The following is a 16,345-nucleotide window of genomic DNA, read 5'->3' on the forward strand; positions in this document are numbered from 1 at the left end:
TAGGGTCCATTGCAAACGACTTCCAGGACTGATCTTCTGGAATTAAGGAAAGTAGGGGCAGAGGTCCTTTCGAACCACCAGCAGTTTTGGGTTCCCTGCCCTTGTGTATCCGGGTGCGTAGGATCTGGTCGCAAGGGTAGCCTCAAAAGCTACAGCTGAAGTCTATGGAGAAACCTGTAAGCAGAACATTTGCAAGTGGGGACAAGTCTGTCAGAACCCAAAGGGGGGCTTGGTTCTTGAGGGTCTCTGTAGCAAAGGTGCACCATTGGTAGGCTCAGACTCGGGCTGTGAGGCTCGGACGCAGCGATTTACGTCCGGCGGGCTGCTTACATTGGAGGCTCTCATTTTTCAGGTCGACCTGTAGATGGGAACAAAACAGGACAGCAGGGCCGCTCTTGATGCCTCTGGTGCAGATGCCCCACGTCAGAAGGTGGGTCTTTACGGTGTTAGTGTCGGGCTGGACACTGAACAAGCCATGGCTGCTGCAAGGGCTCCAGCACCCTGTGCATTGGTGCAGGGCACATCCTGGGGGCTGTGGTGTCTCCAAACTTGTTGGGGGGATGGATTTGACCTCCTGGAGCGCCATGAATTATTCCTGGGCTGCTGATGCACCGGTGGACCGTGTGGTCAGTAGATTGGTGTAACGGACATTGCGGTCGGTGCCTGCAGACAAGTGGCTCCTCCACTCCAAGGGAGATGCTGGTTGTTTTGCGAAGTGCTGGCAGCCTTCCCAGGCTTTTGGAGGATGCACAGCTGCAGGAATAGTCAGGTTTTTGAAATTGTCTGGATAGGAGCAGGCAGTGTTTGGCACCAAGTCCACAGTTCTTGCGTTCTTCAGCTCTTCTTTGTCCTTCTTCTTTAGTCAGGTGAATCAGAGTTCCAGTTGTCAGGGGGGACACCTCAATACTGAATTTAGGGGCGTTAAGGGGAGTGAAGGGTGGTAGCCAATGGGCTACTTACCCTTGGGGTCACTACACCCCCTATATGGCAACTTCCTGTGGGGAGTGGGCATAACCCCATCCCAGAGGCCCTAATTCCACCAAAAGCAAGATGCTGGAGCCCTTCTTTCATGGAGCACATCAGGCAGCCCACCTTACGGGTGTGACTGGCCTGGAAGTGCAGCATGCCTACTTGCATAGCTAATTTCCCGCCTGTGCTGGTGTCAAATGGGATTCAGGGAAGGGGGTGGCATCTAGCAGGTCTGGGGCAGGCTGGGGCCGCCATACAAAGGCAGGCTTTGTTTCTGAGTGAACTCTGACGTGTAGGGGGTCAGAAACTCTTCTATGTGACAGGCTTGTCGAGACCAGTCAGCCACCACACTAGATTGTTTCGGGGGGGGCTCTTCTAAGGTGCCCTCTGAGTGCATGTCCCAAGTCTTGTACTGGCAACAGTACAGACTTATTAAGAAAAAGTGTTTCAAACAAAACACCATAGGTTTAGAAAAGCCGTCATGTAGATGGGGAGCTCTTAATGATCACACAGAATACTCAGTGGACTGGGGGACACCGAACCATATACTAAGAGAGTGGTATAAGAGCCATGACTCGGGTCAAGACAATGTCTAGAGGACGTAGAAGTGCTGGTGACCCAAGGAACCACCCAAGGTGAGTAACTAGGAACCACACGGAGAGTGTGTGCATTGTGGGAACACGACTGCGTGCGCCATACAAGTCTAAGTTTAAGTCCGGTTAGACTTTTAAAGATGATGGACCCTTCCCCGTGGACTCTGAAGAAACCCCGAGGAAGACAGAAGGTTGGAGAGCCAACCCACCCGTGGATACTCTAGTACCCACGTTACCTACACTAAGGAAGCTGGGTGCATAGGTGTGAAGTGGTGTCGAAAACCGCAGTTGACCCCTGTGAAGGACTTCAGAAAAGCACCGATGTGGAAGAAGAAAGCGTCTGGTGGAATCCGAAGGTGGATTCTAGTTGAGCGGTACCTGCATGCAGAGGGAATAGGAGTGACCAGGAGACTTGGAAGACGAATGCCCTCCGATGTCGGGTGTTGCAGGAGAGATGACAATGACCTTGACTCTGCAGCTGTGAGGACCAGGCGATGCTGAGGAAGACCAGGAGCCGTGCACAAGCTGTCCCACGTCAAGTGCCGAGAAGTCGTGTCCGGCGGGAGCACCAACATTGCCTTGGCAAATGCAACCAATGCAGACGTCGAAGAATGTGAAATGTCGGGACCAGCAGGGTCCAGGGGACTCGCAACAAGCAGGGGAGTCAGGGCAGGCCCGAGCAGTCAGGGAAGCCCAAAAGAAACAAACATGACCCTCACCAGGACCCACAGGCCGGAGGCACTGGAGTCACATGCAGCTCACCAAAAGATGCAGGCCATGGTGCAAACGATGCAATGTGGAATAAGACTTTGGTCCCTGTAGATGCTTGAGGTTGGGGCTACTTGGATCCCGAAGATCTTGGTAGAAGGAAGCCAACAGCTTTTTCAACTGCAAGTTGATACGGTGCACAGGGGTTCGGTTATTGCAGTCCTCACGATGGATACTGGCCTCAAACTTGGTAAGAGGGCAGGGCAGGTCTCGAGAGCTGTGGAGAACGACCACCTGTGTTGCAGAACCTTTCGGAGTCCGGCAGGGCTTAGAATCAGCAGACCAGTTGACTTAGTTGCGGTGCCTGCGAATGCAGAGAAGTGACTCCTTCGCTTCAAGGGAGATTACTTCAGGTGTCTTTGATGCCCACAGACCTTGGAAGGCACAGTCGATGCAGCAGACTGGAAGGGAGATGAAGTGGAACCCAAACGAAGTCCAGAGTGCCCAGACGGTAGAAGAAGAAGTGGTGTCTGATCTGAATCTTGTCTCATGACAAATCGAGGGACCCACCCTCAGGTAAGCCCTTAAGTACCCTAAGGAAAGAGTTGGAACGATTCAGTGGACCCTCACAGTGGAAGATCTGGACAGGGGGGAGGTTACTCCCAGGTCCTTTGTCCAGTTTCGCACCAGAGCGGGAGCCAATGGCTCCCAGAGCTTGTTTGAACTGGACAATGCACGGGGACACCAAATGTGCCCCTCATGCAGACTTTGTGGCACTGGCACCCCCAATACACTAAATCCTGTCTGGGAGGTAGTCACGCCTCCAGGAGGGCTTAATCGTGTCTCTGGTCAGCAGCAACCCTTTTTTGCTGTCCAGGTCTAGAAGGCTGGCACCAGGAACACTAAGAGCCTAACGGAGGCCTCTTCCAGTGCTTGGAATCATACCTCTCACGGTATGATTCAAATTAGTTTGATACCAAATATGATAGGATAAGTGTCAGTAAATTTCGAGATGGCCATTGCGTAATTACGGGGTGCCCTCTAAATAGTATATGGTGGTTTCACTTACAACCCGGGAGAATTAGACCCTGTAGGCTGTAGGGTTGTCCTGCTCATGCAGGGGCATCCTCACACTTAGAACCAAGCACCCTGCCTTAAGGATTGATAAGACCTGCTACAGGGATGACTTATAGGTTTTAAGTGCAGTGACCCTAGATATAGGAAACCTACATCTTTAGTAAGTGGTGCTAGCACCAGCTTACACAGGCTGCAAAGGCAGGCCAGTAGTTGCATTTGGAATGGTCTCCCATGGGTGGCATAATGCATGCTTCAGTCCATGGGAGTCCTCTGGGGTACCTATGCCCTATACCATATACTAGGGACTGATTAGGGTAACCCAGTATCCAATCTGGATATACCCAAGTACTAACCACAACAATTTAAGGGAGAAAGCAGAGAGACTGGGGTCCTGATTAGCAGGATCCCAGTCAGACTAGTCAATAACAGATAAGCACCAGGCAAAAAGTGGGGGTAGCCATGCAGAAGGATTGTACCTTCCTACTCTAGTAAGTTAGGAACATTCAGGAGCACCTTTCCCAAACAGCAATACATCGGCATAGTAGAAAACTTCCAGTTCAAAGTGAGGGATGAGGTCAACAAGGGCGAACATTTGAATATTAAAAGGGTGTGGATGAGGGAGCAGCCTTATGGAACACTTTGTAGAAGCAGAACCAGGTCTGAACAATAAGCGGTAAGATGCACAAACTGACATCTGTTGGACAGAAAGGATCGCAACTATTTAGGAGCAGACTGGCAGATGGCAAGGACCAATGTACACTTGAGAAGAATAGAAGGTCAGAGTGTTGAGTCTGCCGAGAGGTCTAAGAGAACCAGGACAACAGAGGACGGTCAATGATGGTCAATAGGGGAGAGGGGTTGGCCTAACGGCTAAGGCGCTCGACCTCGGACCTGGGGAACTAGGTTAGAGTCTCGGTAACGACGCCAAAAACCCCCTGTAATTCTGGGCAAATCACTTAATCTCCCCGTGTCTAAAAATGAAAGTGTGTCCTCATGTAATGTAACTGGTGCTATGTAATGCGCTCTGATAACTGATTCGGTTCGGTTCTAGTTCGCGCTATATAAAACTCTGCAAAAAAAAAAAAAAAATGATAGCCCTAAGATTATCAGAGGCAGCCTCGGGTGATGTGTCCGCGCTATGTAGTAAACAAAACCCTGACTAGGAACAGTCAAACTGGACAAGGGGTTCTAGATAGTTACAAAGCTGGGTGTTTATGTTTTTTTCCTCCAGAAATTATGGCTAGAAAATAGAGCACAGATAGAGGCGGATAGATGGCATGTTAGGATTGAGGGATGTATCTTTTGAGAAGAGAACATACAGGTACCTGCTTCCAAATGGAAGGGACCACAGAAGTGTGCATATAAAGATGAATCAATTCTGTCAAATGATGAGCGATGACAGGAGAACACTTTTAAAAATTGAGGGAGGACAGAGGTACAGCAGAGAGCCACATTTAATAGAAGTGACCAAGATATAGGTCTCTTCTATAGCAACAGGAGGAAATTCAAAGAAAGAGGAGCACGAATGAGAATACAGTCTGGATTCAAGTCCAAAGCGGTGTTGACGAACAGAGCGGTATCAAAGATTTTATACACAGAATTTACCTCATATTTCAGAAAGAGAGTATGTAAAATGTATCTCATTATTTTGCAGAGAATTCAGGTGTGGAAGCAGGTGTGGCAGTGTCTAAACAGGCATCTTGTGTCTTACGACTGCCACTGTCAAGGCAGGACAGAACTAGGTAAAAGGAAGAGGCGGTTTGGATAAATCTTCTCAATCTACAACGGCCAGGACTTCAACATACTTCCTTATTTGTTCACTTGACCTGAATCAAAGCAAGGAGAATAGCATATTGTGTATGATTCTGTTATGGGAATACGAAAAGAAAACTTTCAGAGCATACAGCTCGTGAGAGGTCCGCAACAGCAACCTGGTTCGGTAATATTCTCATTGGTTTGCTGTGCCGTGGACGACAATGAAAATGTAAACTTTCACCCAACAATACCAACACTAAAATGGATTCACAATTAGGACATGTTGCCTCTAACAACCTGCACAGCTAATTTAAGTTTTGACATTCTTCCCGATCCCTTCTCCAATTAGAGTACAGCTTGCCAATCAATTATAGTAGTTTATTAGAGTGTGAGAATCCCATAAGGTATATTGAATATGCTACTTACCAGTATGCATCTGTTCTTGGCATGTAGGGCTGCTAACATTCATATCTTAGCATTAGATCGCCGCCTAGTGTTGGGTCCGGATGATCGCACATTGTTGTCCTGGAAGAGTCTTCGAAGTATCCTGAGATAGGTGGCTCCTCCCCTGGACTACAGTGCGCATGGGCATCGGCTCCATCCCCAGATTGTTTTTCGCCATTGTGGCAGAAGATGGAGTGAAAAGTGTAAAGGATGTCCATGCTAATGAGTGAATACAATAGTATATCTGCAGCTGCGACAGGCACCGGGGAGGAGGGTGGGCGATATGAATGTTAGCAGCCCTACATGCCAAGAACAGATGCATACTGGTAAATAGCATATTCAGTTCGAGGCATGTGGGCTGCTAAATTCATATCTTAGCATAGAATACATAGCAGTCCCTCCATCAGCGGCGGTTGCCCGTGCCAGCTGCAGAAACCTGAAAAAGTGTTTTGAGAACAGCTTGTCCTACAGCAGCTTGCTGCTTGGAATGTACATCAACACAGTAGTGTTTCGTAAAGGTATGTGGTGTAACCCACGTGGCTGCTCTGCAAATATCCTCTAAAGGAATGTTCCCTAGGAAAGCCATGGATGCCCCCAATTTGCGTGTGGAGTGCGCCCTTGGGGGTATCGTTAAAGTGCGCTTGGCCTTTTGATAACATATTTGGATGCACTTAACAATCCACCTGGCTATTCCTGCTTTGGAAATAGGGTTGCCTTTGTGTTGTGGTGCGAAGGCAACAAAAAGTTGTTTTGTCTTTCTAAAGGGTTGTGTCCTGTCTACGTAGTACATCAACGCCCTCCGTACATCTAAGGTATGGAGCATTCTTTCCGCCACCGTTTGTGGGTTTTGAAAGAATGCCGGCAAGTCAATAGTTTGGTTGAGATGAAACTGTGACACCACCTTCGGAAGGAATTTGGGGTTAGTGCGTAGCACTACTCTATTTGGATGAATCTGAATGAATGGCTCTTGGATTGTGAGCGCTTGTAGCTCACTAACATGCCTCAGTGACGTAATAGCTATTAGGAAAGCTACTTTCCACGTTAGGAACTGGAGTTCACACGAGTGCAGTGGCTCAAAAGGTGGTCCCATCAGTCTGGTGAGGACCACATTGAGGTTCCACACCGGAGCTGGTGGTGTCCTTGGGGGAATGACTCGTTTCAGACCTTCAAGGAAAGCTTTAATGGCAGGCACCCTGAAGACAGAGAGATGTTGCCTGTTCTGAAGATAAGCCGCTATGGCGGATAGATGTATCCGAATGGAAGTGTACGCTAGATTGCACTTGTAAAGATGCAACAGATAGCAAATGATGTCATGGATAGATGCATCTAGCGGGTTGATGTCATTGGCTGTACAGTAAATGACAAAACGCTTCCATTTTGCAGCATAGCATGCTCTGGTAGTTGGCCTCCTTGCCTCTTTAATGATGTTCATGCATTCTGGAGGCAGGTTAAGGTATCCAAACTCTAGGACTTCAGGAGCCAGATCGCCAGGTTGAGCTGTTGCGGATCTGGATGCTGAATTTCTCCATGGTTCTGCGTCAAAAGTCTGGGCGTGAGGCGCAGTCTTTGATGCGGCACCACTGAGAGTTCGAGGAACGTGGTGTACCATGCTTGGCGCGCCCACGTTGGAGCAACCAGGATGAGAGTCATCGCGTGCTGCCTTAGCTTTCTTGCCACCAGCGGTATCAGAGGGGCTGGTGGAAAAGCGTACGCAAATTTGCCTGACCAGTTCATCCATATCGCATTCCCCTGCGACTGTGGGTGAGGGAACCTGGCGGCAAAGTGTTGGCATTTTGCGTTTTCTTTTGTGGCAAACAGGTCTATCTCCGGATGACCCCACTGCTGGAAGTACGGGTGGAGTACAGATGGGTGTAACTCCCACTCGTGCATTTGATGGCTGTATCTGCTGAGCAGATCCGCCATCTGATTGTCCTTGCCCGGGAGGTGTTCTGCCATGAGGAAAATGTTCCTTTGAATGGCCCACTTCCACATGCTCTGAGCCAGATGAGACAGCTGTGGCGAGTGGGTGCCTCCCTGCTTTTGAATGTAGTACATCGTGGTCATGTTGTCCGTCCGGACTAACACTACCTTGTTGCTCAGATGTACAATGAAGGACTTGATCGCCATGAAGATTGCCATCAGTTCCAGATAGTTGATGTGCATCTTCTGTTGCTGCGTCGTCCATAGTCCCTGCACTGTGTAAGTGAGCAGATGAGCTCCCCATCCCTGGAGAGATGCGTCCGTTGTCAGGATAATCTGTGGCACTGGCTCCTGGAACAGTCGGCCCTTGCAAAGGTTGTGTGGAGTCCACCAATGCAGAGAGTCGTATGCCCGACTGGTAACCAACACTAGGTCTGTTAAATTTCCCTGAGCCTGTGTCCACTGATTTGCTAAGCACTCCTGGAGCGGGCGCATATGTAACCGTGCGTGAGGGACTATGAAGATGCAGGAGGCCATCATGCCTATCAACTGCATGAACACTCTCGCTGGAAGCGAGTGTTGTGGTCTGAACTTCTGGATTAGAGACTGCATGCTGTCTATCCTGACTTGGTTTGGCTGAGCCATGGCCGTCAGGGTATTGATCGTCGCACCTAGAAACTGCCGGACATGTGCCGGCTGAAGATGCGACTTTGGATAGTTCAACGAGAAACCTAGATTGTGAAGGAGGTGAATGGTAGTCGACATGTCCGCGGCGCACTGTTGTTCCGACTTGGCTTGAACGAGCCAGTCGTCCAGGTAGGGGTAGACATGGATGTTCTGCCTCCTGAGGTGCGCTGCTACTGTCGCCAGACACTTGGTAAACACCCTTGGGGCTGTGGTGACTCCGAAGGGTAGGACCTTGAACTGGTAATGCTTGCCTTGGATAGTGAACCTGAGGTATTTCCTGTGGGACGGGTGTAGTGGAATGTGGAAATAAGCATCCTTGAGATCTAAGGTTGCTAAGAAGTCCCCTTGGTTTAACAAGGGAAGAATCTGTTGCAGTGTAAGCATATGGAAATGTTCTGACAGTATGTACAGGTTGAGGGGACGTAGATCTAGAATGGGTCTGAGAGATCCGTCCTTCTTTGGAATAAGGAAGTACAGGGAATATACCCCTGTGCCTTCCTCTCCCACTGGCACGAGCTCGATTGCGCTTTTTTGCAGCATCGCCACTACTTCCTGCTGCAATAAGTGCAAGTGCTCTGCGGACATAGGCCTTTGCCTTGGCGGGATGTTGGGTGGAGTGGATTTCAACTCTAGGCAATAACCATACTGGACTAGTTGTCGCACCCACCTGTCTGTGGTGATGTTTCTCCAGACGGGCAGGAACTGCTGCAGTCTCCCCCCGACAGGTGTTAAGTGGTCGGGGGGCAGTGACAGAGTCACTGTTTGCTTGGGGTAGAGGAGCGGGAGTTGTTGTTTCCTCTGCCGCGACCTCTGTTGCTGTTATTTCTGTAACCTCCCTTGTTCTGTTTTGTGAACGAGGATTGTGCTCCACCTCTTGAGAATTGCGATTGTTGACCCATTTGTCCTCTGGTGACTCCACGTGCACCTGAGCGACGAAAATTATTGCCACGAAACTGTTGTGATTGTAGGGCCCCCATGACTTAGCAGTTTCTGTGTCCTTCTTTATCTTTTCGAGGGTGGTGTCAACATCTGGACCAAACAGTCTATCAGGATTGACTGGCTGATTAAGTATGGTTGTCTGAATATCAGGTTTAAACCCTGATATGCGGAGCCAAGCTTGTCGTCTCAGCATGACGCTAGTGTTGATCGCCCTAGCTGCTGTGTCTGCGGCGTCAAGTGCACACTTGATGGCTGCGTTGGAGATCAGTTTCCCTTCCTCTATAAGCAGTCTGGTGCCCTCTTGAAACTTTGGAGGCAGGTGTTGTACAATCTGCTCTAGGGTGTCGTAATGCGCCCTATCGTAACGTGCTAAGAGTGCTTGTGTATTTGCAATACGCCAAAAGTTTGCAGCCTGTGCCGCCACTCTTTTGCCCCCTGCCTCTAGCACTTTGGACTCCTTGTCTGGGGGAGGAGCTTCACCCGTTGTCTGGGAGTTGGCCCGTTTTCTGGCATTTGCGACCACAAGAGAGTCTAGTGGCAACTGTCCCCGAATGTATGCAGGGTCTGCAGGTGCTGGTCTGTACTTTTTCTCGATACGTGGATTGACCACTCTCGCTCTGGTAGGTTCTTTAAAGATGTCAGCTGCATGCTTGAGGACTCCCTTGAGCATAGGCAGCGTTTTCACAGTGCTTTCAGAGACTGAAAAAGTGTCAAAGAGAAAGTCCTCTTCCACTGGGTCAGCATGCATGTCTACATCATGATTAGCAGCTGCCCTCTCAATGAGTGCATGAAAACCTGCAGAATCCTCTGTTGGGGATGCACGTGCACTGAAAGGCTGTGGGTCTTGCCCCACACTTTGGGTGCCTTGGTCACCAATGTCATCATATGCATCTGGATGTGCATCTGGTTCATTGATGGGGAAGGTGTATTGGTCATCTTCATCATATCCCTCACCCTCAGAGTGTTCTGGTGAGGGAGTAGGGCTTCTTCTTGGAGGAGGCTGGATAGGCTCTATGAAGTTAGAAGCGTCCTGAGGAACCCTTTTCTTCTTTAGTGGGATGACATAGGAGTCCAGAGGCTCTGAAGTGATCCTCCTTTTGTATAGGGTTAATTTGCCTGTGTTGGCGTCGATGAAGTGCTCAGAATCGTCCTCTGATTCGAGTTCTCGACCTGAAGGTACCCCTGCCGTAGAAGAATCCGACTTCTTTGGCGTCGATTTCGTAGAAAAGGCCTTCGGAGCCTCTTTCGGCGGCAGAAGGAAGAGAAGCTTACTCTTAGGCTTTGCCGGAGCATCCTTCGGCGTCTGAGGCGACGGCAACGGAGCCGACGTAGCAGCGGCCTTTTCCCTGATTCTCTGTAGCGAAGCGGCGATGGGGGACGCTTCACTCACAGTGGCTTTTGGCGCCGACGAGGATGTCTTGACCTTCCCCTCGGATCCGACGTCATGGTGGCCTTTCTGAGGTTTGGACGCCGATGCAGTTGCCGCCGACCCAGAGTCCTTGGATCGATGCGCAGATGTGCCAGCCGTCGATCCGTGCGCTTGTGTCGGCTCCGTCTCCACTACGCGACCGACTAACGGAGTCCCAGGCGTAACCGGAGCCGTGCCGCTGGCCTTGGCGTGCTTAGACGGTGTCGCAGCGGTTGATCCGTGCCGACCACCCTTTTTAGAGGATCCCTCCTCCGGCGCCGATTTTGACCCCGTGGAATCGACCGACTTCTTCGACTTCTGCAGACCGGAGGTCGACGGAGCCGATGCGGCGGCGGGTGCAGTAGTTTTCTGTGGGCCGGCCGCCATTTTAGGGACGCTCGAGTCCATAAGCTTCGGTTTCGTTTTCGGGTCGGCCATTTTAGGTGTAGTCGACACCGTAGGTTTCGGTTTCGATCCGGCCTGCCCAGCAAGTATGTCCGTGGCCGGGCCTGAAGGCGGGGCCGTGGCTTGCGGCACGGGGTCTTGGGTAAGGCCAACTGGCGATCCCGTGACCCGATCGTGATCTTCGAAACCTTTGGGGCATAGCTCGTCCCCTGAGCTATCTTCCGCGGCCCCATAAATCTCTTCGACGTCCCCTACCTCGTCGACGTATTCAAGGCCTTGACCCGCGACTCCGTCGTCGTCTACCGGATCCGCCTCGACCTCCGATTCGGGTGGGGATATTTGGAGATGATGACCCTGTTCATCTTCTTCTTGGTCGCCGAAGATGTTTTCTGGATCCGGGGCCGCTTGTCTGGCCTCCAGGCGCACCGCGCGCCGAAGCTTGAGAGTCTTTTTAGACCTGAATTGTGCGCAAGCCTTGCACTTGCCGTCGTCATGGTCCGGTGAAAGGCATTTGTTACAGACCGGGTGCAGGTCTATATGTGGGTACTTGGACCCACAGAGCGGACAGTACTTAAACGGACTCCGCTCCATGCTGGAAAGTTGTGGTCGTGTCGCGATGAGAAGGCCTCGATGTCCGAAGAGTGAAAAACTCCGCTGAATCCGACTCCAAGAGTTGGAAGAACTCGAGACCGTGCGCAAACAATACCGACGCTATAAATACAAGGCCTTTTGGCCTTAAAAAGTTAGTTTTACTCGGTTCCGACAGAGAGAAGTCGAGACCGCATCCGAACCCAATGGCGGAAAAAAACAATCTGGGGATGGAGCCGATGCCCATGCGCACTGTAGTCCAGGGGAGGAGCCACCTATCTCAGGATACTTCGAAGACTCTTCCAGGACAACAATGTGCGATCATCCGGACCCAACACTAGGCGGCGATCTAATGCTAAGATATGAATTTAGCAGCCCACATGCCTCGAACATATGATAGCTTTACCTCTCAAAAGTCTAGATGTGGTTTTCAGTTAGGGACTCTTACCCAGATTTGGGGTGACTATCTTAATTCCGTGCCTCTGGCTAGCGATGGGGGAATCTGTAAATATGGGGTGACTACACTGATGTATATAGGTACCTTGGTGAATGTACCAGAACGAGTAGCAGAGATCTCTGGAGTCAAGAGTAGCTATGCTTACAAGAGTCCAATACGTGCAATATTGTACAATAGAGCTTTCCTGAGATCTGGGCACAGATAAATTGTACAAGTGAATCTATAGAGAAGGCTTGTTCTCTATTTGGGGAACTGACTGATTCTGTAGTAGCAACCAAAAGCTGAATAAACTACAAATATAGAAAAAGCTTTGACAAACCTAAAAGGTCTGTCACTGGCTGCCATCTTTTTGGCTTGTCAATCCTAGTTTTGTCATGGTTTGTTTAAGGGTGTGCTACTGAGGAAGCTGTTGGGCCAATATTTAAAAAAAATGCTGGTTAAAGCAAGGAGATTTGCTACAGTACACACACATTTTAAGTAAAATGAAAAGGTCTTGGCTAACTACAGACAGACAAATGAGGGCTCTAACTGTTTTATTTAATAATTATAGACATGTCAATGTAATTTGTTGTTCACATTTCTAGTGCCCCCTGGGCAGTACCGACTCCTTAGGTGCTGTTGCTCTTTGTAACTGAAGCATTGGCTGTAGAAGCATGTTGCTTCAAGAATCTCCGAAAGCAGATGTAAGCCCCCCACCCACCGAACCCTATTAGTTTTTCTTCTTAGATTTCATGGTATTGTACTTTGACAGTGCTAACTGTACTACTTGCATCTCGTGTTAGGCATGACTCAAACCCATTTATATGTTGCCTTTAGGCAGAATACAATTCATGTAGTGCAAGTTGAAAACTCCAATAAAGAGCAATATAAGAAATAAAAAAGGGATCGGAAAGTAAAGACTAATTTCTATTATAGTCAATCTTTCCGTATTACAAGACATATTAGATTAAAAGTAGCAGAATATAGGTTATACAATATGCTTTATGAAGAGAAGCAGCAATAGGAGTACCTACTTTGTTCATGATGTCTAGCTCACAGCGCAGCCTCTGAATTGCACTTCCAATTTTCAGCAGCTGGATACGCAGAGTGTCATCAATGGGTAAACAAGCAGCCACCCTATACGAAAAATCTTCCAGGGGGAAGAGAATCTGAAATTAGACTTCTGGTCAGCAAAGCACAGAACGGAGACAAATCACAGGGAAAGGGACACAGCTGCTCAAGTGAAAGGAACATCACACAATGGGGTACCCCACACATCGCATGATGGTTTAGATGAATGAAGACCTGTTCACATGTTAAACTCAGCTGGGACAAGAATAACCTTCAATGCCCATTTCATGTCCCATAAAGAAAAGAGGGACCCCGTCTGGGCTACTAACTTAATTCGATAAAAAAAAAAAAAGACAAAAACGTGAGTATGGGTGTGATTCAATCAATGAAAGAGACGTGCACAAATATACAGAACCAAGAAATAGTGACATTAAAGAAGGGCCCGATTTAGTTTGGCGGATGGGTTAATCTGTCACAAATCCCTTTGGATCGATGCCTTTATTTATTATTTATTTATTTAGTCATTTGTAAAGCGCATAACAGCTACCCCCAACGGGGGTGTCCCGGCGCTGACAGCAAGTGAAGTCCCAAAAGGTTCAGAAGAGAGTTCCTGCGGGTTAAATCTGAGAGAAAAACCAGGTTTTGAGTTTCCTGCGAAAAACAACCTCGGATGAAAGGAGTCTAAGTTCTACTGGCAGAGCATTCCACAATCTAGAAGTGGCCACGACGAATGCTCTACCGCCTGTTCGGGTCAGACGAAAGCGAGGGCAGAACATGAGTCCAAGATGGTTGGATCTTAAATCCCTCGTAGCAAGAGATCATCTGATTCTATGCCTTAAAAAAGCCGGGCCACGGTCGTTAAGAGCTCTAAAGGCCAGGACTAGAGCCTTGAACTGAATGCGATATCTCACAGGTAGCCAATGGAGTTTGGCTAGGTAGGGTGAAATCGAGTGGCGATAAGGGATGTTACATATCAGCCGGGCTGCTGAATTCTGCACAAGTTGCAGCTGGTTAATGAGATATGCCGGGGCACCAACATAAAGGCTGTTGGAATAATCCAGGTGGGATGAAATTAGAGCATGTACAACTGCTCTGCGGGATTCGAGAGGTATGAAAGGAATGATTTTTTTAATCATTCGAAGTTTACCAAAACAGGCTGATGAAACCTTAGTGATTTGGGTTTTACAAGACAATGCTGTGTCAAATTGGAAACCCAAGTTACGGGCAGCTTGCACAGGTACAGGGGGGGGATTGAGTTGGGAGGGCCACCAAATGTTGGAGGGGATAGGAGATTTTTGATTAAAAAATAGCACCTCAGTTTTGTCGGTGTTCAATTTTAAATTGTTGGTGGACATCCATGAGGCGATGTTAACCAGACAATGGCGGAAGTGAGCCATGGTGCTGTCAGAGTGATCCCTAAAAGAAAACACAAGCCGAGTATCATCAGCATAGGAGATCACTCTGACGCCCCACGCCTCAACTAACTCCGCCAATGGCCTCCGGTATACATTAAATAAAAGGGGACTGAGGGCAGATCCCTGCGGTACCCCCCATCTCAATGATTTTTTGGAGGAGCGTCCCCCCTTTAGTGCGGGGACGCTCAAGAGGAGGAAGAAAAGCAAATCGATTGGAGCCCACAACCATCCCCACGGCAAACAGGCAGTCACATGCAGAACCAGCAAGCTTTGACCAACCTAGGCAACATGGGATTGTTTCCAGTCCAGGGAGGACCTGGCCTGGCAGTTCGGGCTGGACTATTCCCATTGGGCGCAGGGTCAAGACTGATTTGCATATGGCTGGGTCCAAACAGGAACGGCATGGTGAGCAAAAAAAACGACGGATTTAGGCCCAGATCTCCGTACTGGGGTGAATATATGACATTGTTCTGCATTCAGCCCATCAATTGTTCTTTTTGCATTTGTCACCCCGAGTAGGACAGGTATGCTCAGGTGTGAATCCCGCGCTCTCCATGCCACTGGAGTCAAGATAGCCTGCATGATGAGGGCTGAAAGCCTGAACCGGTCCTGGGAGGCTGGTTTCCAGTCCAGGGAGGACCTGGCCTGGCAGTTCAGGCTGGACTGTCCCATTGGGCGCAGGATCAAGACTGATTTGCACATGGCTAGGTACAAACTGGAATGGCATGGTGAGCAAAAAACGATGGAATTAGGCCCAGATCTCTGTACTGAGGTGTATGTATGACATTGTTCTGCATTCTGTCATTCAATTGTTCTTTTTGCATTTTTAACATGTGATTGTAAACCTTAGCAACCATCTTTTGACTAAAGCAGTAGTCATGGTATTGAACAAAGGCATGGGTTTGTCACTATACATGTGGAAAATCTTTTTTCAATGCAAATTGAACTGACGTTCTTTTAGGAAAATACGACTTAAATGTTTTTTTCTGCAACATGGAAATAATTAATACCAGAGATACAAACATCAGCCTAAAGAAGAAATAGTCGTTTATTGCACAGTCACACTGTATACTGCCTTAAGTACATACATTTGAACAAACCATAATCAAAGTTTTGGAAACTGAAGACAGGAACAATCCCCTCCCTTTATTCATCTTGTCCCATGAAGGCTTGCAGACAGCAAGATCATTAGGGATTGATAGTAATTTAACTATGAAGCCTGCTGACAAAAACTGAGCAGAGGGTCTCCTATGGACAGAAGACTACAGGAATGAATGCCTGAGACAACAGGGAGATACAACTTATCGACCAATACAGAGGGACCCAACAACACGACTTCAGAAGAGGATTAAACTAATGACAGATACAGCTCTTAAACAAAGCTGGATTACGTGAAAAGGTGGTCAATATAAATTACTGGCACTGAACATTAATAGGATTAATTCTTTTCATAATAGACACACCAGCTATTTCTCCTTGATCTGATGGAAGGTGCATATATTTACTCTACAGGAAACTAATTTACTGGGCCCTGGGTTTCCAACCTTTGCAATACCTGGCAAGGGCTAGTCTTAGGGACTACTTTCTCTGGTTATGCCAGAGGGGCGGTACTTTGGCCCAATGCGAGAGTTCAATTTGAAGTTGAAGTCACCAAGATATATGTGGACGGTCATTATGTATTAATACAGGGCCAACTAGATAGCTTACCCTTGGTGCTCAGAGGCATTTTTGCCGCACATGTTGCCCAGAGTAGTTTCTCGGCTGCATTGTCAGACTGCTTACTTGATTGGGCTGAAATTCTTTGGTTACTGTGGGGACATTTTAAATGTGTGCTGGATATGCCACTAGATCGCTCTATACTCCCTACTCCCACAGTCCTTGCCTATCCCGATAGTAGGAATCTTGCTTTTTAAGAAGTGTAGCAAAATGA

The 16,345-nt window shown here is 48.6% G+C and overlaps 1 protein-coding gene across 2 annotated transcripts in view; it reads right to left on the bottom strand.

The window, feature by feature from the left end:
• CRBN (cereblon) overlaps positions 1-16,345 on the bottom strand; it is a 112,808-nt gene that overhangs the window by 16,280 nt on the left and 80,183 nt on the right. For both annotated transcript variants that reach the window (XM_078661659.1, XM_078661658.1), the window contains exon 8: positions 12,964-13,079. In XM_078661659.1, coding sequence (XP_078517785.1) covers positions 12,964-13,079 — 116 coding nt within the window. The remainder of the gene's footprint in view (positions 1-12,963; positions 13,080-16,345) is intronic.

Source organism: Lissotriton helveticus, chromosome 9 (assembly GCF_964261635.1).
Source record: "Lissotriton helveticus chromosome 9, aLisHel1.1, whole genome shotgun sequence".
Taxonomy (NCBI): Eukaryota; Metazoa; Chordata; class Amphibia; order Caudata; family Salamandridae; genus Lissotriton; species Lissotriton helveticus.